This window comes from Apostichopus japonicus, chromosome 20 (assembly GCF_037975245.1).
Source record: "Apostichopus japonicus isolate 1M-3 chromosome 20, ASM3797524v1, whole genome shotgun sequence".
In the NCBI taxonomy this organism is placed as follows: domain Eukaryota; kingdom Metazoa; phylum Echinodermata; class Holothuroidea; order Aspidochirotida; family Stichopodidae; genus Apostichopus; species Apostichopus japonicus.
Window position 1 is genome coordinate 30,874,791 of NC_092580.1, and position 26,374 is coordinate 30,901,164.

The window sequence follows — 26,374 nt, forward strand, 5'->3', positions numbered from 1 at the left end:
ACATGTTGCAAACGTTGTGTAATCTCTGACTGATAATTAGAAGGGAAAATCCCTAATCACCGATCAAAACAAGCTTGAAGCTCGCTTGCGTTGTGGAAAGGCCTCACAAGTTACAATCTAAATCGAAACAAACCCATACCTAACGTTACAAATGGAACTTTATTCGAACTCTTTCAATGACTCTGTAATGTTCAAAATAAAATAGAATTGTGGAAGCCATTTTCAATTTCGTGGCAGGTATAGTGTCAAAGGTAGTAACATTTTGGATTTGTCGTCGTCTGCCTAACGTTCAGTCTTGTCAGGCCTAATGTTATCCAACCTAATGCCCAACTTGAATTAGTTAAGCCTGGCCTCGTCGATTGTATTTGGACAGCCTGTCATGAAAACGACACGCTTGCTTTAACATACTTCGTGGTGCCTTGACCCAACTTTAGGGCTGAGATAACGTGTGTTTGGCTTTATAAGAGATATCGCATTTCTTACAGTAAACAGAATAAGAATTGAAAATCATACCACATTAACATGTAACATTTGGTTGCCAGTTGGCAAACAATTTAGTCAGGCCTATCCGCTAATACTTGAGCCTGGAAGAGTATTAAGGGTACAACATACAGTAAGTTATTAATTCAAGCTAAACTTGGTACTGCTTTTTAGACCACATAACCTAAGCTTAGCTTAGAAATGGAGGAAAGTGACGAAGAGAATGAAGCATATCACAGTGCAGATGAAAGACTAGATGAGGAAGACCTAGCACTATTGGCAGGTGTACCGAGAGAAGATGAGAATGTTGAATTTGGTTATGAAAATGATGAGGACGAGGATGATGAAGTACATGTAGATATCGTACAGGAACCAGATGATGTTGAACCTGACTCTGATGAAGGCTAGTATTTTAACACGTTTAAGACTATTTAATCCATAACTTAATGGCCCAAAGTAAATGACTTTTTCAGTTTCATGTAAAATATTTCCAAGCAGGCATGTAATCAGCTGAGTAATAAAGTACATTTTCAGACTGTTTGTCATCAAATGATCAGATTTTACCCCGGTATCTTGTTTAAAAAAAACCGAACCCCTGTTTCCCAACGTATAGTCATTCTCTCATAGTACCTTATTAAGAACTTGACTGAAATAGTCAAAACTAAATGAGTCATTGTTTGATGTATGTAGCAGCAATACAGAAGTTTTATTGTGATGCAGATATAGTAAAATGTTTAATGGTTTCATTTGCTTATATTTTAGAAATGTATGCCTTATTTCTTCCTTTTGGTTGAAATTTTTAGAGGACTTTGGTAAGAATAGCGTAATTTACATTTCCTTTTAAAAGCTGAGCATTGTTTTGACAGATGTTTACAAATCCTTAGATGATTTTTTTTAAATTGATTTCTGGTGTGTCTACATGCATCATTCGATATATCAATGATTTGGTACATGTTTCTCTTATCACTATACCCTTGCAGAACATTACAAAGAGCCAACTAGCTCTCTATAGTATATTTCTTCCCAATTTTCTTTTTCAGCTGCCCATGAATCATTTTAAGGAAAGGTATTAAGATCTGAGCAGCTCCTCTGTGTAAAATACATAGATGTTTTTTGACAAAATAAGAAAACATAAATTGTTCCAGGTGTCTTTCTTTATCTCTCAACAGAGAATGGTTTCATGTTTCATATTCGTATGCAAATCACTGGCCGTGTTGACAGAGATACTGTTAATGCCAGACCAACGATGATAACATATGATGCATCCCTACCAACCACCCACGCTGTATGTTTCATTTTTTTGTTTTAATTAATGCAAATGCCTCATATATTTTCTTTCTTATGCATATTAGAATTAATCATTGCATTTTTGTTTTAATTATTGAGGAACAGCTAATTCCAGAGGAGAGGGGAGGGGTGTTGGTACATACAAAGTTTAGGGACACAGTGCATCAACAAAGCTGAAAAGACTGTAGATAAATTCAAATTCCTTTTTAGTTGATCATTTTGGCAGTTTCTCTGTCCAGCTCTACACTTTAAATGAGATATATTCCAGTGGTAGACCATGTGACTCTTATATACAGAAAACAAAAATTTCCAAACTTTTAGTTGAAAATCCATCTCAATATCTTGTCCCTAACTCAAGGTATAGTTGCTTAAAGGCATTGAAGACTCGCCCCAAACCGCATGTGGCCATCTGAAAAGTTAACTTTTTTGTTGCTTGCAAGTGAAGTTTTCTTCTTGTTGCTACAAAAAAATATTTCCAACTGAATTACTGTGATGCCATTATTCACATTGTTGTTGCAAGATGCATAAATAAAATATGTCCAAATTTGAAAAACTCATACTGTATCTTCTTCCATATGAACTGACGGTGTGGTTTTGACCTATAGATGCAATGATGTTATTAAGTAATCAATTTCAGCAACCTGAATATCCCTTTAGAGGCAATTGAAGACTCGCCCCAAACCGTGTACTGCCCTCTGAAAAGTTAACTTTCCGTTGCTTGCAAGTGAAGTTTCAACTTGTTGCTACAAAATGCAGACAGTAATTAAACGTGATACCTTGTTATCTTTTATCTAGACTTAAGATGTCCATCGCTGCTATGTACACTGTGTTGTGGGTATTGACCTTAGCTGTATGTATGGACTGTACAGTAGTGTCTTATTACCGACGGTAGTAAGCTGTGTGTATTTTCTGGGATCGATGGTGGTGTCTAACACTTCTGTTACACCTCATTCGAAACTAGGTCAGATTACTGGCATTAGACGTTTCTTTGTGCGCGAGTCTTCACACCCTTTAACTGCTTTTATCCTATTAACCTGTACACTATTTAGTGATGCATCACTGAAGTTTGAACATAGTTTAAAAAAAGAGAGGAGGAATTTAGAATATTTCAAGAGGCTAGTGACAAACACAGTTATCTGTAAACCAAAGGTTCATATTTTGTGAGTCACTTTTTCATGTTTGTTTTTCTTTCCTGGTTTAGTATTTGGGTAATGACATGGAAGATCACAGTGGAAGGACTGTTTTAGATGACGATAGTTTTGTTACAATGCCTTTGATGCAGATGCCTGGAGTGATATTGACCCCTGGTCAAACCATACCCTTCCATATATTCAACCAGAGACATATCGCCATGATTAGATCAGTCTTGGGAAACAACAGGACTTTTGGAATGCTGTATGACTGGTGAGTGTTTAAAGGTACTGTATGCTGTATTGGCCCCAAATATGCTAGATATTCAAATATGGTCACCATGGTCAAAGTTCTACAACTGTTTTCATTACAACCTTTGAGGAAGTTTCCTCACTGGGACATTCAGTCATCTTGTGTGTTCCTTAACAATGTCTGAGAACAATTTGACGAAAATTGGACGAGCAACGTCCATGTTTGCCGTTCAGACAACTTAAGACCTAAACGATTTATGAAAGTCAGACCCGAATGATGGAAGGGGGTTGGTATTGTAGATTGTTGTGTAGAACATTTAAAATATAATCACTGTTTTCAAGTCAAATACGTGACATAGAAAAGTCAAGAAATTGCCTTTGAGAATTACAAGTGGGTATCCAGAACAGGATCCCAAAGGCACCTGGCAATATTCCTGTTGAGGAACACTAGTGACAGCCTTGAGTGGAACATTAAAATAATAAACAAGAAGAAGAAAATGCGTGTTTTGGAACGGTGCAAGTGATACACAGAAAAGCAGCAAAAGTGTATTTATTGTGTTGCTACAGTATCTAAAGAGTATTTATTCTATGCTGTGTCCATTTACAGTAGGGTACCCTCTGGCGAGATGTCGGTGACCAACATGGGGACGACTGGAGAGATAATAAGCTCCAAGGAAGAAGATGAAGGAGGCGTAGAGAGGATGAGACTCAAGGTCATCGGGAGGCAGCGGTTTAGAGTCATGGATTCACACAGACAGCTGGATGGGTACTTAATCTCTCCTTCTTTGGTATTGCGCAAGAAAGAAGAGAAAAAAAAAAAACATCCATCGTTGGTTTATCTCAGAAGTGTCAGATATTTTGTAAAGCAGCTGGTTTCATTTGGGTATTGAGTTTACATTATGTCAGTTCAATTTTCACCAGATTGCCTGCCCCCCCCCCCCCTTTTCTTTTTAGTTTCCAGACAATCTGTTGCAGACACCCATTGTTACCATCATTCTTTCAACACAACCATGCATAGTTGCTTGATTTTTATTAGACTTAATCTGGTTGCCTGTCTTCTTGGGTTGCGAAGGATGTATTTCACTGGCCATTACGATCTTCCCTGCCTATAGCAAATATCACCAGAGTCCCTAGTTTTTGGCCAAATATGGGAGATTGAATATCTACCCAAATTGGTAATGCTGGCCATACTGAATGCTCCTCGCACAAATTCATGATTAAACACTGTACTATTTCAGCGGGCCAGCACTTGTGTTTGCAAACATATGGTGGCTAGTCAATTAATAAGGTGCGCTCAACGATGACACCTAATGGGGTAGTTTATGCTATCTAGTAAAAAATTATTAATGCTCCAGCAAATTTGAGGGATTTTTTTTCTTTAGGCCGCCTTGACCATCATGGGTGTGCTTTAACTCTGTTGAGCTATAAGAAATTGCACATATTTTCTTGATTCCATAGCATTATGATGGGCAAAGTTCTGATACTGGAAGAAAAAATTGTAACAGATCCTTTAGAAGATGTCCGACTGAAATCGTATCGTGCCCGAAGATCAGAGGCTGTTGCATCGTCATCGACTGGTTTAGAAGATGCAGCAGTTTGGAGGAGAAAGAGAAGGAGAAGGCATTATCACGAAGCGTCTCTAACATCTGTACCGACATTTGTGTATGAAATGTATGATAGTGTAAGTTACATCATCTGTGTTGCAATGATTCGTAGTTTGACAACTTCCATGATTTTGTTGCTTGATCAACAAAGTGTAAATTTAGGCAACATTGTGTCCACTTTTTGGTAGACCTTTATCCTTTATCTGTTTTGCTTTAAGTAAAAAAAAAAAATTTTGGGGGGGGTCTTTGTGTTTATGAAATCTTGAAAACCCTAGTGAGTATTTCTTGCCGCTTAATTTGACAGAATGTTTAAAGTTTCTAGGGAACTAGTTTACAAATGTTAACATTCAAAGCATAAAATGTTATCATATCTCTTTCATCTTGCTTTTGAAATCTTCTTGGAATAGTTAATCGTGATGTGACGAATCTTGTACTTAGACTTCTCCCAATCGCTAGCAGATCGAACAAAATCCCTTTGTCTATATGGATGAAAATATTAATCATTTCATCATCGTGAAGAGGGGACTATTATAATTTTCAGCAAACTCAAACGCTTGTTTTCCAGAAAGGGCATTGAAGTAAAGAGTAGTTAATGATGTGTGATCAAATTCCAATACTAGAGGAAAATAACAGTTTAAGATCGAACTCTAAAGATCCCTAGCAACCAAGAAAAATATTGAATGTACAATGTGAACATTTTGTCGTACATCCCCAAATTAATTTGTCATAAATCTCACTGATTTTGCAACAATATCTGATGGTGAATTCATGTTTTATGCCATGGCTTCTAAATATCACGACACCAACTGTAACATTCCAAGTAATTTCCCGGTTTCGTCAAGTTTTGTCTCTATCTGTTTTAGGCTTCAGTTATGGTTTGTCAATGGAGGCTTGTAGAGTGTAGGCTGTTAGGCTGCAGTAAATTATGAGAAGGTACCCCTGTCAAGTGGGGTTTTATTGTCATAATACTCCTAAGACTTTGATAGCAACATTTATTAAAGACATGCAAAACACTGCAGGATATCTAATATTGTGTGGAAACTCAGATTTTATTTTTAAAGAGTATCAGAATAATGAAATATTACAATAAAGATGAGAATGTGATCAACTCACAAGATGACCACCATGGTTAGGTTTGAGAGAAACTTGTTACCATGTATTCAGTTCTTAATTTGTCCTTTGAATAGCAAGTAAACTTCTTTGAGTGGTACACAAGCTTCCATTGTATTTATTTCCCTCAGTTTTGATATTTTTATTCTCTGATTTCTTCAGGAACTGCTGATGTTCCACATCAAGTCTGAATTAAGGAGTTGGTACGAAGGATCGATGAGTTTAGATGCTGTCCCTGCAAGTGCAGTAGGTTAGTCCTATACTCCTTTATATTGTTTGAGTTTTTTATCTTGTTTCAGTGATACCAAACATAGAGAGGTTTGTATATATCCTCTTCATTGATCTGCAGAAAGTTTTTTTTTTTTTTGAAGTCCCATTAGCTCATGAGTTTCTATTTGAGATGGATTGGTTTTTGGACACAAATTCAACGGCTTGTATTGTATCATATGTGGACTTGATAAGACACTACAAAATACTGTAGTATATATATGTTGTTGGGGCAGCATTTGAAGGAAAGTTATTCTTATAAATATGATGCAGGTTATCTTGATTTGTATGTGTGTACTTATTGGGATGCATCACAAATGTAATATACTTTTTAAGATGTCTGGTTCCCCAACAACTGAGGTCTATAGCTCTTTGGAATTTGGAGCGTTATTCAGTTATAACTTCCTAACTATTTAATGATTATGTCAGACAATTTTTGCAGACCATTCAGAAGACTTTCTGCTGCAACACTGGTTATTTCTCTTTAATGCTATACACTTTATTTTGTATTAACATAATCTGAAGGCACATACCATACTCCACTAGTAAAGGAAAGACCTTGTACCAGAAAACCATATGTGTCTTATGGTCCCAAAGTCTCATCAGGAATAGTATAATTAGGCATAAACCTCAAAGGTTTGCAAATGAAAAAAATTAACCAATATGTTAAATTTGTGGTCATGAAATCTTCAGTAACGAACTGATTTGCATAATTGATCGATATTTAGGGACAACCAGATGGCTATAACCACTCGGATCTCTTCAAGTTAGGAAGGAAAGTTGAGGGATAACATACCTTTGTGAGAATGATCCAACTTTACAACCAAGCACAAAGTGTAGCTTTAAGAGAAGTAGTTGATATTTTTGGCAGTTTTAATGTCATTTACGGGAGGATATCACTTCAGCCATGTGGAAAATGAGGCGCTTTAAGTTGGACCAAGGAGGGTTTTCTTGCTACATTTGTTTCTTATAAGATATGGAATATTAAAAACATTAATGATTGTCATTGTTTTGATTAGACTTTTCCTACTGGGTGGCTAGCAAGCTCCCCCTGGAGGACAAGCAGAGGATAGCCTTACTGAAAGTGGAATCGGCTGTCCAGAGGTTACGAGCAGAATTAAACTTACTTAAAGAGGTGAGCCCGCTTACAGCATGGGTCATTATCTATGTCTGCTTTAGAAAAAAACTAGTCCATTTAGTCTTAATTTGTTTTACATTGTTTTGGCAAATGTCGTGAAAGTACTTTGATCGAAGTATCTATCAAACATTTACGTTTAATTTTCATTCCTTTCGGGAGGTTATATGTATCTCTCTTAGCATCACTCGAGACATGAGGCAGTTTACACATTACCTCACCCACCAAAGTTATGACATGACAACTATACAACATAAATATTAAATGTCAGAAGCAAGTATTGAAATATTAAAAAACAACTGTATTACTAATACTGCTAAAAAACTATATGTATGTAAGGTTAAATAATTGGCAAAATCTATTCCATTTCTTTGCATATTACAAGCTTGTTTTGAATGAGTATTTCTTAATCCCAAAAGTATTATAAGTATTGGCCCTCATACAGTATTCTATAATTAAGGCTCAACTTTTCAGTCAATCAGTCTCTGCTTAGAGTTTTATATTTCTGTATTGTAATGTACTGAATTGAATGCAGTTATTTGGTTGTCATTGAGTTTCAGTCTACAGTAGCACGAGAGCGTTTACTTCTAGTCAAACATTTTAGGAAACCTGATTGAAGTATGTTCTCCTACTTGCATTTTTCACCTACTTGCGAGAAAGGTTTCAATTGCGTGCAAAGTAAGTGAAACTGTAGGTTTTTCTCACAGTGTACCCACATGAAATGTGAAAAATTTTACTCTCGCTTTTGCATTCAAGTGAATTCTAAGTGCGTAGTTTTGCACGCCAGTTGTAGCTCATTTTAAGCGTGCAAGCAGTGCGTTCATAAGTAGTTGAAATTCCTTTCGAGAAATGCTCCAGCTGCTTGCCTAATATGCAAACGATTGGGACTTAAATATGATATAGTGTTTATTGAGCCCTGTCATATTGTGCAGTATTTAATACCGCAGTTTGCAATTTCTGTGAGGTGTTCTTTGGTCATTTTCACAGTGTACGGTACTCCGGTGCAAGAACTGCCAAACTCATATCGGTAACAAGAATGATGTTTTCAGGTAATTTGGGAAATAAGCTAATATTATATTGTGAAATATTTTAATGTTTAAAAGCTTACTCAGCTTACAGCTGGTACCAACTAAAGATACTCAGGAATTGGAGGTCAAAGGTTACAAAGGATAATTTGACAATGTTTTATTCTCTTCTTCTCCTTCATGCAATTTATTCATTAATGCATACAATGATGAAAAATAAAAGCAACCTCTTGATCGTGCTAGAAACTAATCGTATGACATGTGAGATCCCTTCTGATTTGAGCAATAATTCAAGATTTGACGAAATGCTGCCTGGGCTCACTGTAAATTCTGTCTTACAGCTTGATGGAGATTACTTCAATGGGTTGCCTTTAACAGGGTCATCTTGGGTGAATAAGAGCACACTCCTATAATTGTTACTATTAATAAGTCAATTGTTCCAAGGAGCCAAGTCACTAGTGAAGAAATGATCTTTCCATGCAAGCTCTGTGTACAAACATGTCATCAAGGAAAGAACATCTGGCATTTAAAATATCATCATCATGATTTTATTAATTATAGAAATTTGCTTAAACAATATCTTAACATGTTCCTAGTGATAGCGGGTGAGTAACTTCAGAGTGAACAACCTCCCTGGAATGCCTCGGAGTCTGGGGATGCCTTGAAGCCTGGGGAATATCTCCAGGGTTGCTATAAGAGACCTAAAGGAGCTTAACAGAGTAAAAAAAACAAATATATTCCATACTATTACATGACATGAGGCATAGGTCTATAGTTTCTATGGGGAAGTTATGTAATCCCCAGCAGCAATATATCAAACAATTAACCCTTAACACAAGGCAGACCATCTCTCATCTATCAGTTATTTAATTTCATTTTTTATGACTTTTTTTGGCAGTATGTCCTTGGATGGTCCAATGGCAGCTTACGTTAATCCTGGAGGGTATATCCATGAAACTATCACCCTCTACAAAGCTCAGAATCTTAACCTTCTCGGACGGCCATCGACTGACAATAGTTGGTTTCCCGGGTGAGTGTTACTTTGCCATTTTCAGATTTTCCATTGTCACAGCTTCGAAGCCGATCAAATCGGAGGAAATAAGCCATCGTCATCAACAATTGTGCTGCTCTCAACATATTCAGAGTGGCTTTTCAGATCTTACCAACACTGTGTGGTACTTTCCTGCCATTTGGCCAAGGGGTGGGGATGGGGGTGTGTCCTGGGGAAGAATAAACTACCAGCCCCATCTTGCAGTCATGAGTTTTCCTTCAGCATATTATGAAACTGAGAATGAGTTATTACCCATCTCATTTTCCCCTGGTTCCCCTATAAATTGACCAAGAGCCCCTGGCATGTAGCCCACCCGGCCCTTTCCCCCATCTGTCAGGCCTTCATTTTGTTTGAATCAAACATTTTGAGAAAAAACATGTATACTACCTCATTTTTGAATGGCTGCATCTTTGATAGTAATGAATTCTGAGAAATGCTAGCTTTTAATCCAAACCAATTGGTCATTGAAATTATCACATTTGTTCTTGTAACATTTTCAGATTCGCTTGGACAATCTTACAATGTCGCAGCTGCGCAAGTCACATGGGATGGAAATTCACAGCAGTGAAGAAGAAGTATAAACCACAGAAATTTTGGGGATTAACGAGGTCAGCCTTGCAGTCTGGATTACAAGACAATGAAATGGAAGACCTCGCCCTACAAATGTAAACAACTTAAACAAATTAACAAAAAGTGTAAAATAGAAAGATATGTGAATCAATGTTTGATATAAAAATAAAATAAAACTGTTAGCAAACTGCTTATCCACTAGAGAGCCTGTGTAGAAGAATGTGTAAAAGTAAGTTTACTTGACGTTCCGATCCTTGCATGAACTTCTTCAGAGGCTAAAAAAAGGCAATGTTTGATATAAACAGAGAGGTCATTGTAGATTATTCGACTGTGTTAACCATAATACATTGATCCATATTCAGTATTGATAGTGTAAATATTACCAGATATAATTATTAACACTTGGGCTGTGATTTAAGAAGCGAGGTTTAGCAACCAAACAAAACCTGGATATAAGTCATCAACAAAAGTAACCTGTGTTTTATGCCTACTAATACAGTACCTGTAGTATTTGGTATAACATTAATATATAATTTATTATGATGTAACTGCAAATCTAAGAGAACTTGACATAGTGATTACAGTCATATTATATATCATGAGCAAATTTTGCTGTTTATTCAGGGCCTGATTTTACTTGATTTACTTGGCCTGATTTAGATTTAAGAGCCGGGCTCCAACTGGCCATGAAGCAACCGAGGCACGCAGTGTGTTTACATTGCTATACAGGTGCACATGTAATATTATGTGTGTGTGTGTGTGTGTGTGTGTGTGTGTGCAACTAATGCGGCATTGTTAAGATTTCATTCATGATTTGCGAGTGTTCTATATACATTGCTTATGCTTTGTAATAAGGAAAGTAATATGAAGGGGCAACAGTGAAAGAGGAAATGTACATCTGAAGATATTTAATGGAATCTCTCTAATTTTTGCTGTTTCTTTTCCTCTTTGCTAATTTTGAGTTCCTCTAGACTAATGGAAGTGCAGTTAACAGGTTTAATTTTTTACTCAGTAGCGAACCTTCATCAGTTTTTGTGTACGCCCTTTGTTTGTTGCAAATACATCATTCGAAATGTAAATTAAATTCACTTCTTTCTTAGTTCTTAAGTTACCAGGGACGGATCCCTGAGCGTTGACTGGGGATACCCCATCTACTTTGAAAATTTTTTTGTTTCCATAAGGCGGCTTAGATGCAAAATGGTGTTATCATTTCCATCATGGCTGATTGAAACATCACAAGGTTAAATTCCTCAAATTGAGTGGCAGTGTAGCACATGTGTATCATGCAAAATGAAGGCTGCACACAGATTCATCGAATGGGTATGAAGGTCATCATTCCTCCGAGGTATTTTGAAAAAAGATGTCCTGACAGTAAGTTACAAACTAATATATTTACATGCAGCAGACCTTACTAGGTTGCCGGGACAGAGGACATCACCAATGGCACCACCCAAGTTGGAAAGGGAAAGTTAATTGTAGAATAGGGGAACACTGATAAAACAAATATTATAATGCAGAGGTATTGGAATAATACAAAGAAGAAAATAAAGGAAAGTATATTTTAAATCTTCTTAGAGGGTATTTAAAGTTTAAATCTTCTTTGAGGGTATTCAATCCCCCCCCCCCCCTTAAAAAAAAAATGGGCATTACATGAAGTTGCAGATCTCATCTCCTTCATGACTTACTCTCGGCATCCTAATTTCGCTAAAGAGTATCGCATTTAAGTGGGGGAGGGGGCACAACATCAGAGGGGCACTTTCTCATTCCACAACCACCACTCGTTATGCTATAAACCGATACAAACTGGCCATATCACTTAACTATATATGATGTGTTAGTATTCTATCAATATCATTGATTGAGAATATTTATTGTTAACCGTGCTACAAAAAGATATGGGATTCCATTATAAAAAAAACATGTACAGACTAAAAATGAATAATTAAAATTAAATATTAAATATTAAAAATAACAAAGGCTTTAAGATATCCAAAAAGACAATTCTTCATCAAAGGGGCACATTTTATTTGCCAGTAGGGCATGCACATTAAAAAGTGGGGGCACATCTCGCCCCCCTCCCCCTCCGGCTCCTACCCCCTGCATATCCATATACAATACATGTAGGGAGATGAGAAAATGAAACGAAACAAGAGGCGTAAAGTAATAAATAATATAGAGTTTATTATAACCATAAATTGCGGCAGGGAAAATGTCTTTGAGTACTCTTAGCTCCTTACTCCCGATGGGTCTCATCTTCGCAGCAGTTATAACATTTATCTCAGTTCGAACGCCACTCTTCCTTTCTCCATGCTGAGATCTTATATTTGCTCCGTCCCTTCCCTCCTCAAAGTTAAGACACTTTGATGACCTATACCATAATTGAAACAGGTTTATCCCATAACTTAACAAACATATCTTCATATTAGTAATATTGACTAATGATATTACGAAAGGGTGTCTATTGGATATTCATACTTATGCCAAGGGTTTGTCCTCTTTGAATGAGTAATTACCCTTTGTCACAACCTTACTCCTTTAAACTTTGTTTAAACCCTTTCCTAACTTCTTGGTGATGTGGTATTTTGCCCTTCCTGTATATGTCACACAGGTGTAACAACTTATAAGTGTAGGTCTTTTACCTTCTTTTACAAATACATAAGCACAATTGACTCACTGAGGCGTTTAAACTAAACTTGACCTACACAGAACAAGGACAGACCCACCTTCAAAGTATTTAACCACTATATATAACCAAAATGATGTAAAAAAAAAAATTGTTGGCAATTAAGTAACTTTCCAACTATTTACTTTATTACTACTTTATGCTGAGTGTCAACTATATGGTAACCTACATATTCTAACATCCACAGGTCCTGACTCAGTCTGTTCTATTCCTACCGGTTTGGTTTTCAAGCATTCTTTCGGGCAAAGATTTCCATCCCAAACCTCAAAGTTTTTCTCTTTACTTGGTAGTATGCCTGTCGTGGACGTATAACACGTCACATTTGGTGTCATTTTAATATGAAAAGGTAAAAGTGTCTTCGGACAATCATAGCAAACCTTTATTTCTCTACGCGAGGTCTTGATATTGTTTTGGTTTTTGTTTCCCGAAGCATCAAATTCTCTACCGGATAAATACTTTCCATTTGGTGCTAAAACTTTACCCAAGAGAAGCTGGGCCATCATTTCGGTCGGATTACTACACACTCTAATTTCCCCATCCAGTTCATTACAATAGTGATGCCAGTGCAACGACCCTACTATAAGGGGCGAGGATTGTGTAGTATGCCTCATCCCCGTTGCCATGGTGAATCCGTCAAGCAGTTGGACTCGCTTATCCAACGAAACAAGCCTTTTGGCAAGCGCATCACTTTCTAGGAAGCCAAATGCAGTGAAAAGAGACATGACTTTAGGATTAAAGTTGTATAAAGGATATATCGTTCCGTTCCATGAGACAGGGACTGCATTCAGTAGCCACATCAGTTGCGTATCATCGCCTATGGCAACAACGATAACATCCGGCCAACTTTTATTGTTACCAAATAAAGTTTCCCGCCAAAACCCTTTTGCACCCAATATCAACTCAAATGTTCCCTTGTTAACTAGTTTTTCATTATGACACGTTGTTTCAAGTCCTACATGTCTGTCTATTTCCCTTTTTACATCACCAAATCTTTCGATTCGAAAATCTTGGTTAATCAATTTCAAATTTCCCAGCTTTAGTTCAGCATAACCCCAGCATTTGTCAAAGTCTGATGCACTGATCATAGATTTCTCCTCTTTCGTTAGAATCACATCCAGGATAGATAGAAAAATTCCTCGTAGAATAGATGAACCTAAAATTGCGATGGTCTTTAACCCCTGTGTTTGTGAAGCAAGCTCTACATCCCTCTTGCTGAAAATATCGAAACTGCAACGACTCGGTTGGAATACCCAACCGCTTCGCAGCGTTCCTCGCTTTGTTCCTGCTAAATCTCTGGTAACCCATGAACCTTTGATCCAGGTGGTATCATTTTGTGGGACGGTTTGGCACGATGGTAACTGATCGGCGCGTTCCCTTTCGTATGCTTTGTCAATTAATCCATTTACTTTGAGTCGAAAGGGACTCCCAGAGACTTGAAATTGAGATGTGTGATTGGCTTGCTCGATATAAAGATCATACTCACCCGGTAGAGTTGCAGTATATGTAAAGTTTACGACAGAGCCATCTGGAGTAATCCCCGACTGCTTCGCAGAGAATATATGGTTCTCCCCTACTGCTAGAACACTAAATACAAATGCACGATTTGTTCCATTCATCTCTGCTTTTTCGACGAGAATTGATATGGTAGCAGCCTCTCCTAGTTTCGCTGTATGCAAACCATCTCCAATTGCTTGGCTCTTGGATTGTCGAAGGGTGTCGGTATTCGAATGAGGAATATGAAGGATAGGGTACACTGTATCATGAGGAACTCTAGAGGTTCGTGTGGTAGGGTGTGGTATAGGTCTAAGCCGAGTAGACGCTTGATACCTTTCAGGAAAAGCCACTGTGAAGTTAAGAAAATGACATCCTGATCGAGGTGGTGATAAATTGACTAGTATACAGGGCCGCTCGTGGTGCGGGAGGGGGCAGTTTAACATTTTCCAGCATCACAAGATTCTTTGTCAGTTATTATGTATCAAATCATACAAAAGTCTGTTGTCCATCAAGAGTGGCGTCGCCAGACAGTTGGAAGTAGGGGTGATCAGGGTCCGCTACAGGGGCCCCTGGATGAGGTTAGTTGGGTGCGGCCCTGGACAATTTGGTTTCCTTCGTTCTAACAACTGAAATCAGCTTAAAGCCAGCATAATTTGGACTTGTCATACATATATAATTATAGTACGTGTAATAGAAGTCAAAGAGATGTGTGTTCTCCTGCCTTATAATTTTGGACATTGCAAATGTTATTGGGGTGCATGTGTGGGGGGGGGGGGGCAGGGTGGGCACCAGGAAGGAACAGCATTTTGGTATTTTAGTTCAGATGCCATTAACGTAAAATATTTTCTAAGACATTGTTGAATGTTCCTGTATACAGAAGAAAGTTTGGTATCAATTCGAGATTTTTTGAATGTTAACACAAACTTAGACCTTACTATAAGATAATTTCATGTCCACTACCTTTCTCTTTGATTGGTTACATGTAAGATGCAAATTATCTTTCAACTAAGCTTATACTTATTGCTGCAGAACAGAAAATTGCATAGCATTTTGTGACGGTGTATTTTACATTGTACAATTAATGATAACCCACAACCCCCCCCCCTCCCCAACTCCACCAAAAATAAATTGTGCTACTAAAAAATCTTACCGTTTTCCTTAAACCGTAACTTCTCCTTATCTTGGTAAACGAAGGAATTGCCATAGGAGGGATCTTGAAAACGTTGCTTCTGTGGCACTTCATAAATATTCAATAAAACATTTATCAAAATGATACAAGCAAGAAACCGCAATATGTTTATGATCCAATTTTTTGTAGCATGTCCTATGATGATGGCCATGTTTGACTTCATTAACTGGTTGCAAAACGAGTCCTCAGTATTAATAGCAGTCGCAATCTCATTATCGGGTCATCTGTCGAAGGAAAGGTTAAGTTGTTCATATTATTGGTAGTAAAACAGTACAACGACATCAAGTATACCATAAAACTCTTACTCTTCAAGTTGTGCACCCAGTCGAAACCACTCTATAAACTGAAAAGAAATAAAGATCACATCACACCTATTATGTCAATGTACTCTAGCTAGTGTTTATTTGTCGTCCAGGGTAAAACTGGACATATTTTCCAACTTAGGGTAAGCTAACCACTTGAATGCCAAAATACACGCACGCTTTCAACTGAATGTCAACAATATTTCTACTTCAAAGCTGAATAGTTCAGATCAAGGGCGTAGGAACCGTGGGGGGCTGAGGGGGGCGCCAGCCCCCCCCCCAGTGAAAAATGTGGAGGGGCGGAAGTACCATTCCGCCCCCCCCCCGGTTCGCAAGTCAGAAAACCCCTTTTTCATTTCCAAATGAGAAAAAAAATCTCATTTGGAGCACCAAATTGCATCTAAGGCCAGGTGAAAATACAAAATTAAGTTTACAAAATGGAGTGGCTGTTGAAGTGTGCTATATTGCACCAAATTGCATCTGAGGCCACCTGGAAATGCAAAAAAGGGACACCCCCTCCCCTTAGACCCCTCCCCCAGGCTGGCCATCAGTCTTCAGCCCCCCCCCCCCCCCACTCAAAAGTACCTTCCTACGCCACTGGTTCAGATTGATATAAAACAAAATAAAAAATAAAAGGCATAAAAAGCCATGTCTTTTGGAAGATGCAAACTCTTTTTCTCACCATACAGCTTTAAATTTTATTAAACATATTTCGTTTATCCGATACGTTATTTGCAACAACAAAAAACGAAAAAAAATTACCATCATTTTGAGTTCTCTGCTCAGTTTCTTTTCTTCTTCTTCCTGGACTCTAAAAACAACAACATTAAAATTCTTTGCCGAAACTTTCAGTCAATAATTGTAGTACTTGAAACGCATGAATTCGATTTATTTAAACTTTCTTTCTGACGAGCAAGGTTTGAATATCCCAAGGCTGTATATTTGTTCGTTTATCGAAACAAAACTGTTACAAACCATCCGTACACGACGTACATGTTACTGTAGTACACCACTTGTACTGCATACCAGTGGTTTATGGGGACCATAACCAACACAGTATTGACATGTTCCTAAAAAATTAAACATTGCCTCTTCGTGTTCATTGACGCGGTAAATTCAGATTATACATCATATTTATAGCAGTGAACACAAAGGAAAGCATTGTGTTGCACTGTTAATGAAGACAAGATATACCTATATATAAATTTGTAAAGCTATTCAGAAATCTATAGTATAGTCACTGCCACGTACTGTACTTTCATGAAAACGTATTATTATATCTTACTTCAAATAAAAATACAAGCAAAACGAAAACACGCAAAGTGGTCCTTATCGACGGTAATGATAGTAAATGGGGCAAAGACCAAAGATCTTTTTTTTATGTTTATACTTACATAAGGTTGTTTAACCTACTTGTGATTACCTCATGATTGTTAGGGATTGAATGGTGTTAAATTTCGTTCGCCCATTAAGATAACATAAAATAACCCAGAATGAAATGGTTTAACCTACATATTTATATGGCTATTAAAAGTCGTTAACCTTCGGGGAATGTACTGTTGAATCAGGGTGCTGCTACTCTAACTTAGAGTAGCAGCTGCCCTGGTTGAATAAACCTTAAAAGAGGCTAACTATATATACATCATGACATTTTAAGAGCAATGTGCATTGCTGATCGCATATAGAGTCAAAGTTGAATTTTCCATGCTTAACCCCCCTCCCGATACTGTATTTTATTACCGTGTAAAAATAATAGTAAGATCGATATCATGCGATAATTGACATAGTCGTAACTTACAAATTTGGAATGTTTGCTCAGCTGATAATGTTTTCTGAGTTTAAAACTTCGTTAAAATGTATCGTTTTTTAGTACAAATACTATTTTCCCTATGTGGATAAATGATTGAAAACTCAACAAAGTTCAGCTAGTGAAATGCCTGATGAAATCATTCATTCGGCCCTTGTTAGATACATTTACAAAATATCACAAATATTTGAAAAATATATATCTTCGCAACAAAACTTGCTATGAGAATGTGGTTTCGCATAAAGATTCAGAACATTTTCAACAATTTTCCTGATAAATATTACTTTCGTCAATCCTTTAAAGTGTTACAAATGGCCCGTCATAAGGTGTCATACTCCCAAGGGCGGCGGAAGCGCTTTTAATCTAGGGGGGGGGGCACCGACATCAAAGGGCACTTTGCAGAAATTCGATTGGACTGATGCAGCCTTATATTTAGTACCCTTTATAACTCTTATTGTATTATCTTATTTGTGTATACACATCACTCCATCAACGCCCCCCCCCCCCCCTCCACAAAGGTAAATATGCACACTAGCACTGCAATATCCAATGTGCAAATAGGGAAACAAGCATCAAGTTTTCTTTTGAGACAAAATGAGGGGAAATCATGCTAGTTGCTAATGTAGGAATCTTCCGAATTAGAGTTTATTTCTTGTTAATATCTTAACAAATTTGTTCTATTCGAGATAGCTAAATTTGAGTTTGACCCACAGAAATTCATTAAAATTCCCGGCGTAGCCAGGATTTGCACAGTTGTATGCACGACTATCTGAGCGGAGCGCCACCATCGGTTGGCGCGGAGCGTACTAGATAATTTTTGGTTTTACAAACCCGTCAGATGGCCGGAAACGGCCCTTCCCGAGTGTTCATTCTGGTTCCCTGGCCTCTTGCTAACTTGAGACACCTCAATTTTTATGTAGAAAAAGGGCACATTTTTAACCTGAGGAAAAGTGGGTGGGGGGCACGTGCCCCCTGTGCCCCCGGTTCCGCCGCCCTTGCATACTCCTATTAGATTCTAAACCATTCACCCAACTTGTGGCTTACATGTTAAAGAGTATGAATGGAAGTACATGTGGTGCAAAAATTGGGTCAATTTAGGCAAGTTTAGACCACTTTAGGCCTCCCAGGAGCAGCGTACGAAAATTGTTCACTATACTGAGTAAAGAGGTTTGCTTTACTAGTGACTAGAACTTCAGGCTCTCATGGCAAATAGAAATGTGTGGTCTCAATATGGAAAATTAATGGTGCCATGAATGGCCAACCTGTCAGCTATCCAGTGATGGGTAGCGTTTTAGCTAGTGAGAACTTCTATCTAGATTTGGGGACCCCATTACTTTTATGATTTAGTTTGTATGTCAATGGTGCTTTTAATAAGCTAATGCTACCATAATACACAGGTAGCACAGTTAAAAAATAGTGGAGGGACGGACAACTGCTGGCTGACGATTAATTGGATCAACTCAGTCAGAAACAGAATGCGAGGGATTGGATGCAATGGTTGATCCTGTTAAATACTTCAAACAGTGATACACACTTTGGAAAGATACACGTATGTTTCCACGGCATTTGGTTTTGTTTTTATAACATTACTTTACGCTTAATATGTTAGTGTCGATAACATAGTGAAAGTTAGGTGAATCCCCACACTAGGCCAATGGTGGCAGTACTCATCAACTTCTGCTTAGGGACAGCTTAGGTTTTGATTTCTACATGGTTGGTAACACTTCTGCGATAACTATTCGTAAGGTCCCATTTAACATAGGGTCACACCTATTCACACGACAGACGCCTGAATACGCGGAATGTTATTCTCAAGCTAACCGAATTGTAGGGTTAGCAATTCTATGACCTTTTACCATTTGTATGAGAAAGTCATATAAGGTTATCCACAGCCTCATTATACATCTGACAAATAAGGGAAGGCATCATGCTATTTCCCTTGCAGCTTGATTAAGATTTGCACTATTCCCCTGGCTACCATGTGAATAAGATATTCAAGAATAATTGCAGAATACCCTGCAACTCACACACACAGTGCTTTTCGAGACCGAAAATACATTGTATATTATAGGGACTTCTGGTCATATTCTGTGGGATTTAAGAGTTGAAGGGTTTTCTGCAAATAAGCAGATATTTATTGTGATATTTATCCGACTGCTGGACAATTAGCCCTAGTTATTCAGCTGCAGGGAGAATACAACACCCCTCGCTTTTAGGTAACAGTGTATTGTAGATCTAGATGTCGCGATTCAAACCGTTCCCAGGAACCAGATTCTCTTGACCTATCCAAAATTGCTACTGTGCAGTGTTGTTCAACGGACTTTTCCGTGGATTTGGTATTTCTGGTTTTTCAATCGGGGAGTGGGATTTCTAAACAACTTTTTTTCACCATTGCTGCACTGCAATGATGTTGAATGTGGATGTCTACACCTCAATCATTATTCATGACAGTGGTCAGATGCTAAGGTAAACTTTCAACCACCAGATGGGGATATTAATGGTGGTCGCAAAAGTACGAGTGGGTGCAGGTATTCACACTTGCTGTGTTACTTTCTAAGCATTCATCAAAACTAGAAGCATCATGAAAGTCGGTATTCATCCATGATACTCGTCTGGATAGGGTTTCAAATGAGCTGCTGTTGGCTTGCTAACCATGGGATTTCCTCATCTTACTTGAAGGAAAGTTCAACAAGATAGATCTATATAAAAATTAACCTATTAATATTAAGAAAAAACTGCCAGTTGAATATTGACATACAAACAATGTTATGGTCTAAACAGAAGCCAAGGTCAACAAAACAGAACCAAAAGTCAGTGAAACTTGGAAACAAAATTATGCATACAGAAAAAATGTATACATGCAGTTTCATTCCTGATGTTATCGCTGATGGACACAATGATATACTCATTTCATCATTATCTCCTGAAAAGGCAAAGTGGATTTTTAGAACTACAGGCCAGAATGCAGGTAAATATATGAATCCTAGTTTAGAAAAAAACAAATTAGAAAACTAATTTTGCTGGGAGATAACACCTGAAATCAGGAGAGTGTAGGATTGCCTTAAAACCTGGGAGTCTCGTGGTAAAACAAGGAGAGTAAAGCAAGTCTGCTTGTTCACCTGGCAGCTACATAAAGATGGAATCCTTTGTTGAAAATTCCATCTACTAGGTCTAGCCAAGATAAATGAAAAATATTACAGGTAGAATTGTTTATCTGCTACTCTGTGCATGTTCAGACGGGGATAGTTTAGAGAGGTGGTGTGTCTGAACAGAAATGGCACCTCTTTTTAGGAGTGTTTATTCTCATGACCACACTTTTTTGAAAGATGTCTCAATCTTACACAACATCCCAAGTATTGTATTGAACATTGTGGAAGGCCTACCAGCCTACAGTAGTTTTGAAGAATGTAACGTGAAATTTTTGCGAATACCAATTGTAAGTTTTAGGATGGTGTCGTAGTGATCCCACAAAAGTTGTGATGTTTCAGGGATACTTAAACATGGCTTGATGAAGGGCCCTGTTTATAGTGTTGCCAAATATGTTCTTATTGATAAAAGATAACTTTGGAGAATGTAAAAGTAATTAATTAATTAAATTAATAATTAATGTTGATATGCTTCTATTTTCAGTTTTCAATTTCAGCTTGATCCAGTCTCTTCATCATGGATGAGGTTGAAGAAATTTGCATAGAAGAAGTTGCCCTGGAGGGCTTGGATGGTAAGAAGTGTTTATCAATACTTTTTTCCTACGGACAGAATTTTCCTTGCAAATGACTACTACTGACATGTAGCAGTAAATGATTCATACAAAGTATAAAAATAAAATACAGTAGTTTTCTCAAGAAAGATTCTTCTAAAATGAGAAACTTTTACATTTTTTGTTTATAAAAATTGCAAGAAAACCATACATTTGGGGCAGAATTTTATTTTGGATTGATTTATTTTTCAACAGGCATCACATTGAGTGCATTATGGTTGCGCCTTGAGAATAGGGAACCAGAGTTTAATCTTAAACTTGATACCTTCTCAACGGAGGCTATTTGGACTATTTTAGCATCAAGCATGGAATTGAAATTCTACAAACTTCCCTCAGCAAGGGAGCTGCCAACTATTCCGGCAAAAATTCGTCACAGAGACCCAGTTACTGGTATCATCCAAGTCAAACAGGAGGTACTGTACACGAATGGAGTTTTTTCTCCCTTTTTCTTGAAAAGTATTCATTGACCAGCTTGATTGTAAACAACCTTTGTTTTTCTAGTTTCCATTGTAGGTATTGGTGTATATTTGGTATATATACCATACATTTATTACACCATACATTTATTACACCTGTTTGTATTGACTTTTGAATAAATGTGAGAGAATAAATTCTGAAATTGAATCAAAAGAAATATATAATTTTATATTTATTGTGAATGGATCTCTCAGGATAGATTTCAATTTTTAAAGTTATGACCTATGTGAGGGTAGGAATCCAGCATTTTCAGGGCTTTTGTTAAAATGGCCTAGCCTCTACAGTGCACACTGAAATCTGGTAAAAATGAAACAGTAAACAAATTTGACTGTGATTGATTATAATTATGTGTAATAGTAAGTGGGCCTGATGTTTCGATCTTTGCCAGATCTTTTTCAGAGGCTGAATACTTTCAGCCTCTGAAGAAGATCCTGCTAAGATCAAAACGTCAGTCCCACTTACTTTTACACATTCTCTTATACAGGCTCATTAGTGGATAAGCAGTTTGCTAACAGTTTTTGATTTATTTTGATTATAATTATAATAGATTATGTGTAATAGATTGATTATATGATTTTTGTTTTTACATGTAATCAATATTACTGATATAGAATCACATGAACTGATGATTTTGAAAAATGTTCTACTCATTGCAAACAGCTGAGCTTTATTTAGGGCTACAAGAAAACTTGAAACATTGCTGGCTCATGCAAAGTACCATGTGTTAGAGAAATGTTTTAAAGTTGAAACACCATCTCAATATCATGTCCCTGGCCCTAGACATGGTAATTTGAATGTAAAACTATGCTTACCAGATAAAATCTTCCTTTCTCCTGGAAGTGGTTCATAGTAGATGGTCTGTGTCACTGTCATAAAAGAGGAAAGTTTTATTTGTATATATTCATAATTCTGTTGGTGAGTTACCTTAGAAATATGACACATTTGGAATGTTTGTTTAGTTGTCGAATGTTCTCTTCATGTAAACTTTCATGAAATGTGTTTATAAGAATATTATATTTTCCTCAATTGTTACATCGTCTTGTACATTATAACAAAAATGGCTCATTGTCAAGGTGACATTTCTGTTGCCAGATGCATTAATAAATTTCACTTTAAAAAAAAAAATTACACTAAAAAGTTTTGAAAAAGTTTTTGCAATACAAAATGATATTTCATTGGATGCAGTTGTGGCTCACATGTGCAGAATTTTTTTTTACACAGTGAAGTTCAGCTACAAAGATATTTTGTTTAATTATGAAATTTTATTTACCAGTACAGAACACTGTCTAGGTGAAGCTGAAATATCTGCAGACACAAAGTTTAATTAAGTTAAGCACGTGTAAAGCTGGGGTGAAATTTTTTAAGCGTGCCAGAAGCTTGTGATATCTTGTAATAAGTGATTTGTTTTTGCTGATGTGGTGATAAAATAAGACAAAAAATTCAGCTTTCTCTAAAATTCAGATTGAACACAGCAATTTTGTTAAAAAGTAAAAACAGTTGCTGTCTTCATAAACCTTTATCCATCACAGAATTATGCATTTTATTATGACTTCATTTCAATGAGGTAAGGCATTAACTTCTTTTGTTTATAATTATTTGCAAGCTTTTAACGCTAAAATGAAAACAATGGAAGCAACTTGCAAGACCTATTTTATTTTAATTAATTTTTTGTTGTTTTCTTTTTGTAGGACTACAAAAATCCATATCCAGTCCATGTAATTTCAAGTGCAAAGCATAAAGTGTTTGGTTCTTGCTCAACTTTCCTGACAAGAAAAGAAGTCACTGCGGATATACGAAAAGCAGACGGAACATTAAAGATGACTTTGGCAGAAGTCACTCAAAAGTTTGTTTTCTCGTTGACTTCTGGTTATGGTCAAATATATCAAAGCATTTCACTTAATTTTTTTTCTAAAGAAATTTTGAAGAAATTTCTAGTCAGATACAAGCAGGTTTTCAATCAAAAGTCTACTATGTTCTGGATTTTAGTTTAGGACTTTACTTCTCAATATATCAAAATAATTTGATGACACTAAAAAGATTTTGACGCAGAAGAGTTCAAGTATGTGGTTAGACACAAAATGAATATTCATTTATTGTAGATCATTAGAAAACACTGCTAACAGTCCAGCAAGTATTTATATCAGCACTTTCAAGTTTTGAGGAATTGACCCTTTAAACGACTGAGGTTCATCAACCAAACTGGCTGGACTATTGAGTCAAATACAGTGACCATTAGGTCAGTTACTCGGATGCAAAACTCGATGGGAAAACATGAAGCCTTTGTCGCTTCAAATGACGTGTCATAATGTGTTATAAATTTGTTGAGGAGAAATGGTGTTGACTATAATCCAAAAGGGTACTGTTGTTGTTTATATGAATATTCAAAAGACACAGTGTGCTGCAGCTGGATGGAAACTAATTAGCTATTGTCGGTCAAGCGGAATTAGTTCACCTAAACCACGGGAATTTTCAAGTCACATAGCTGAAAGACACACCACCTTGTTATATATGTAATAAGTCATCTGGCAACACATGCAATGAGTTTTGCTATTCTCTTCTGTTCGCCAGATACGGGGACACTCTAGTCCTGGTCGCGTCGCAGAGTATTAGACTGAGGGCGCTCTGTGGTTCCGATTCTTGCCAGACGGAGCAACTCTCCGACATAGTCTATGTACTTCTGGAGTGGATAGGTAGACACAGGCATTATGGAGCTTTCCAGTCCGATAGCAAGAAGGACATCAAGATCGATTCCAAGATGGGCTTCTATTATCGTAAACACCTGTCCAGGCTTGGCATCATTACTCTCCAGGTCAGTTCCATTACTGACCAGTTCTCAATATGTGCTATCTGCTATTTTTTTTGCTGGATTGAACTTGGGAAGAGCAAAGAAAAGTTGGCTAGAGTGGGTTTCACACCAGTGACCTACCTCAGGGTTACAAGACCTGTCTTCTATCAACTGAGATATCTATTCCCTAGTTGGTGGCAATTTCTATATTACCACTTCTTTGTCAGGGGTAAATGGAAGGGTGGGTGGGGGGAGGGGTGGTTACCACCACATTACTTCTCTCACCATGTAACCAAGGATCCAATTTCATTCAATACAACCCAGAAAGTGGCAGGGCAGTTGCAAGAGAAAATTTGGCTATTTATATGTAAAGATATACATTTTTGAAATGCTGAAACATTGACATCATTTGACATCATTTATCTTATGGTAACTCCTTAGGGTTAGGGGGGCAGGGAGGGATGGGAAAGTTATTTTAAGGGTTAAAGCATAACAAGCTGCAACTTCCAATTATACAGATTTACTCAACAAAGTCCTGCCATGTTTGTAAGGTCACAGAAAACTGGAAGGTACCTTCTCTGTGGTGGAAGCTGCCACGACAAATAATAATGATAATAATAATAATTAGCAGTTATATTTACAAAGCTTCAGCAACCACAAATGTGAGAGGAACCTGCAAGGGCTTATGGATTACAACTTACACGTCGGGTGTCTTCCAATCCAGCATTTTAACTGAAATTTGGAATCTTTTTCAATATAGAGTCTTTTCAGATGGGAATACCGTTGACTGCTCTCGATGAAAAACCCACCTTACTCTGACCCGGCCGGGGTATCAAACTCGGAAACTCCCAATTGCATAAGCCTCATTGCTTCAAATGCCACTGCCTTTATCCACTCGGCCACAAATGATCTGGACATGTCTAGATACTGTACCTAAAACATGTGATTAGTCCCAAAGTCTCTTTATCATGGAGGCTCTAAGCAAATCTCAAACATACTGTCACAACTGTTGCACAAAATGTTTCAACAACAGAAAAACAAAGCTGAATTACTCCCTTGGAAAAACATATTGAATAGCAAAACTTTTTGCATAAAACTAAAGTGTTTGTAAAGCTCATAAGCAAAATTTAACTTTATCATTAAGTTTTGTTTTTATATCTGCAAATTTTAAATTAAGATACTTTTTCGCCGACAGTCCGTTGCTAGGCAGGAGGTACCAAAGCCATTCTCGATAGTTAAGTTACTCTTCCTGAAGAGCAAAACCGTCTATCAGCCTCACAGCAGGTACGATCTTATGTCAGAGGATGTCAGCAAATATCTGGAAGCCACCGCACATTGGATGGCGTCCTTCACCGACACCAGGGCCTACGTCTTGGAAAAACACCAGGTCTGCTTATCCCTTAAAGTAGCATTTTTTGAGTGGATTTGATCTTGATTTTCAACTCGCTTGGGCCAGGAAATATCCGTGACGAAATACTTGATAGAATTTTGTACACGACGATTGCAGTAGGAACTTGATTCGACCTCTTAGGAAGTGGAATAGGGTCATGAAACCCTACTAGATAGTTTAAATAGAATGAGAACTAGCAGTATTCAGTGATGTAGCAAGTAAAACATTTATAGAGCTTCATTAGGTATTAAAAGTGGGGAAAAAGGACCATAAATACCATTAAAAAAATATTCTCAGACAGTTTTAATAATCTGGTCACTATACCAGATGTATCAGTAGCAATTTGTTCATCCCTGAAGTAGAGTTCACTTTAAATGATGCCAAGTCTCTTTAATCGCCAAGTATTCGTAATCGTGGAGAACCGATGTTTATTACGATTGTCTATCAAACAGGCTATGCGCCCAAACTATGCTCCTGAGAGAAGTATCATTATTTCCTTAACAAGTTGGCAGGTTTATGCTTGCACATATTAAAGTGAGCTTTATATATGCTGATATTGATGTAATATCTATAAATTAT

General features: G+C 37.3%; 3 protein-coding genes across 5 annotated transcripts in view; 2 read left to right on the plus strand and 1 right to left on the minus strand.

Moving 5' to 3' along the window:
* Positions 1-10,837, plus strand: LOC139961151 (protein cereblon-like). The gene is made up of 10 exons (XM_071960099.1): positions 1-883; positions 1,650-1,765; positions 2,969-3,171; positions 3,757-3,915; positions 4,608-4,830; positions 6,026-6,113; positions 7,150-7,265; positions 8,253-8,314; positions 9,189-9,320; positions 9,842-10,837. The coding sequence occupies exons 1-10, from the start codon at positions 682-684 to the stop codon at positions 10,008-10,010; spliced, it is 1,470 nt and encodes a 489-aa protein (XP_071816200.1). The 5' UTR covers positions 1-681; the 3' UTR covers positions 10,011-10,837.
* A 762-nt stretch (positions 10,838-11,599) lies between these two features.
* Positions 11,600-16,617, minus strand: LOC139961600 (uncharacterized). Of its 2 annotated transcripts, XM_071960916.1 has the most exons (4): positions 16,342-16,617; positions 15,239-15,501; positions 12,972-14,437; positions 11,602-12,279 (listed from the first exon to the last, which is right to left on the minus strand). In XM_071960916.1, exons 2-4 carry the CDS (start codon positions 15,438-15,440, stop codon positions 12,262-12,264), a joined length of 1,686 nt encoding a protein of 561 aa, XP_071817017.1. In that variant the 5' UTR covers positions 15,441-15,501; positions 16,342-16,617; the 3' UTR covers positions 11,602-12,261. The 2 variants fall into 2 exon arrangements, with proteins under 2 accessions (XP_071817016.1, XP_071817017.1); XM_071960915.1 differs by having other exon boundaries at positions 11,600-14,437.
* A 2,160-nt stretch (positions 16,618-18,777) lies between these two features.
* The window catches only part of LOC139961367 (general transcription factor 3C polypeptide 1-like), a 45,847-nt gene continuing 38,250 nt past the window's right edge, over positions 18,778-26,374 (plus strand). The window contains exons 1-6 of one of the 2 annotated variants that reach the window (XM_071960511.1): positions 18,778-18,935; positions 21,017-21,104; positions 21,339-21,556; positions 23,309-23,463; positions 24,189-24,429; positions 25,601-25,792. In XM_071960511.1, the coding sequence (XP_071816612.1) occupies positions 21,050-21,104; positions 21,339-21,556; positions 23,309-23,463; positions 24,189-24,429; positions 25,601-25,792 (861 nt within the window). In that variant the 5' untranslated portion in view covers positions 18,778-18,935; positions 21,017-21,049. Of the gene's footprint in view, positions 18,936-18,959; positions 20,355-21,016; positions 21,105-21,338; positions 21,557-23,308; positions 23,464-24,188; positions 24,430-25,600; positions 25,793-26,374 lie in introns of those variants that run through there. The other variant, XM_071960512.1, reaches the window with a different exon arrangement.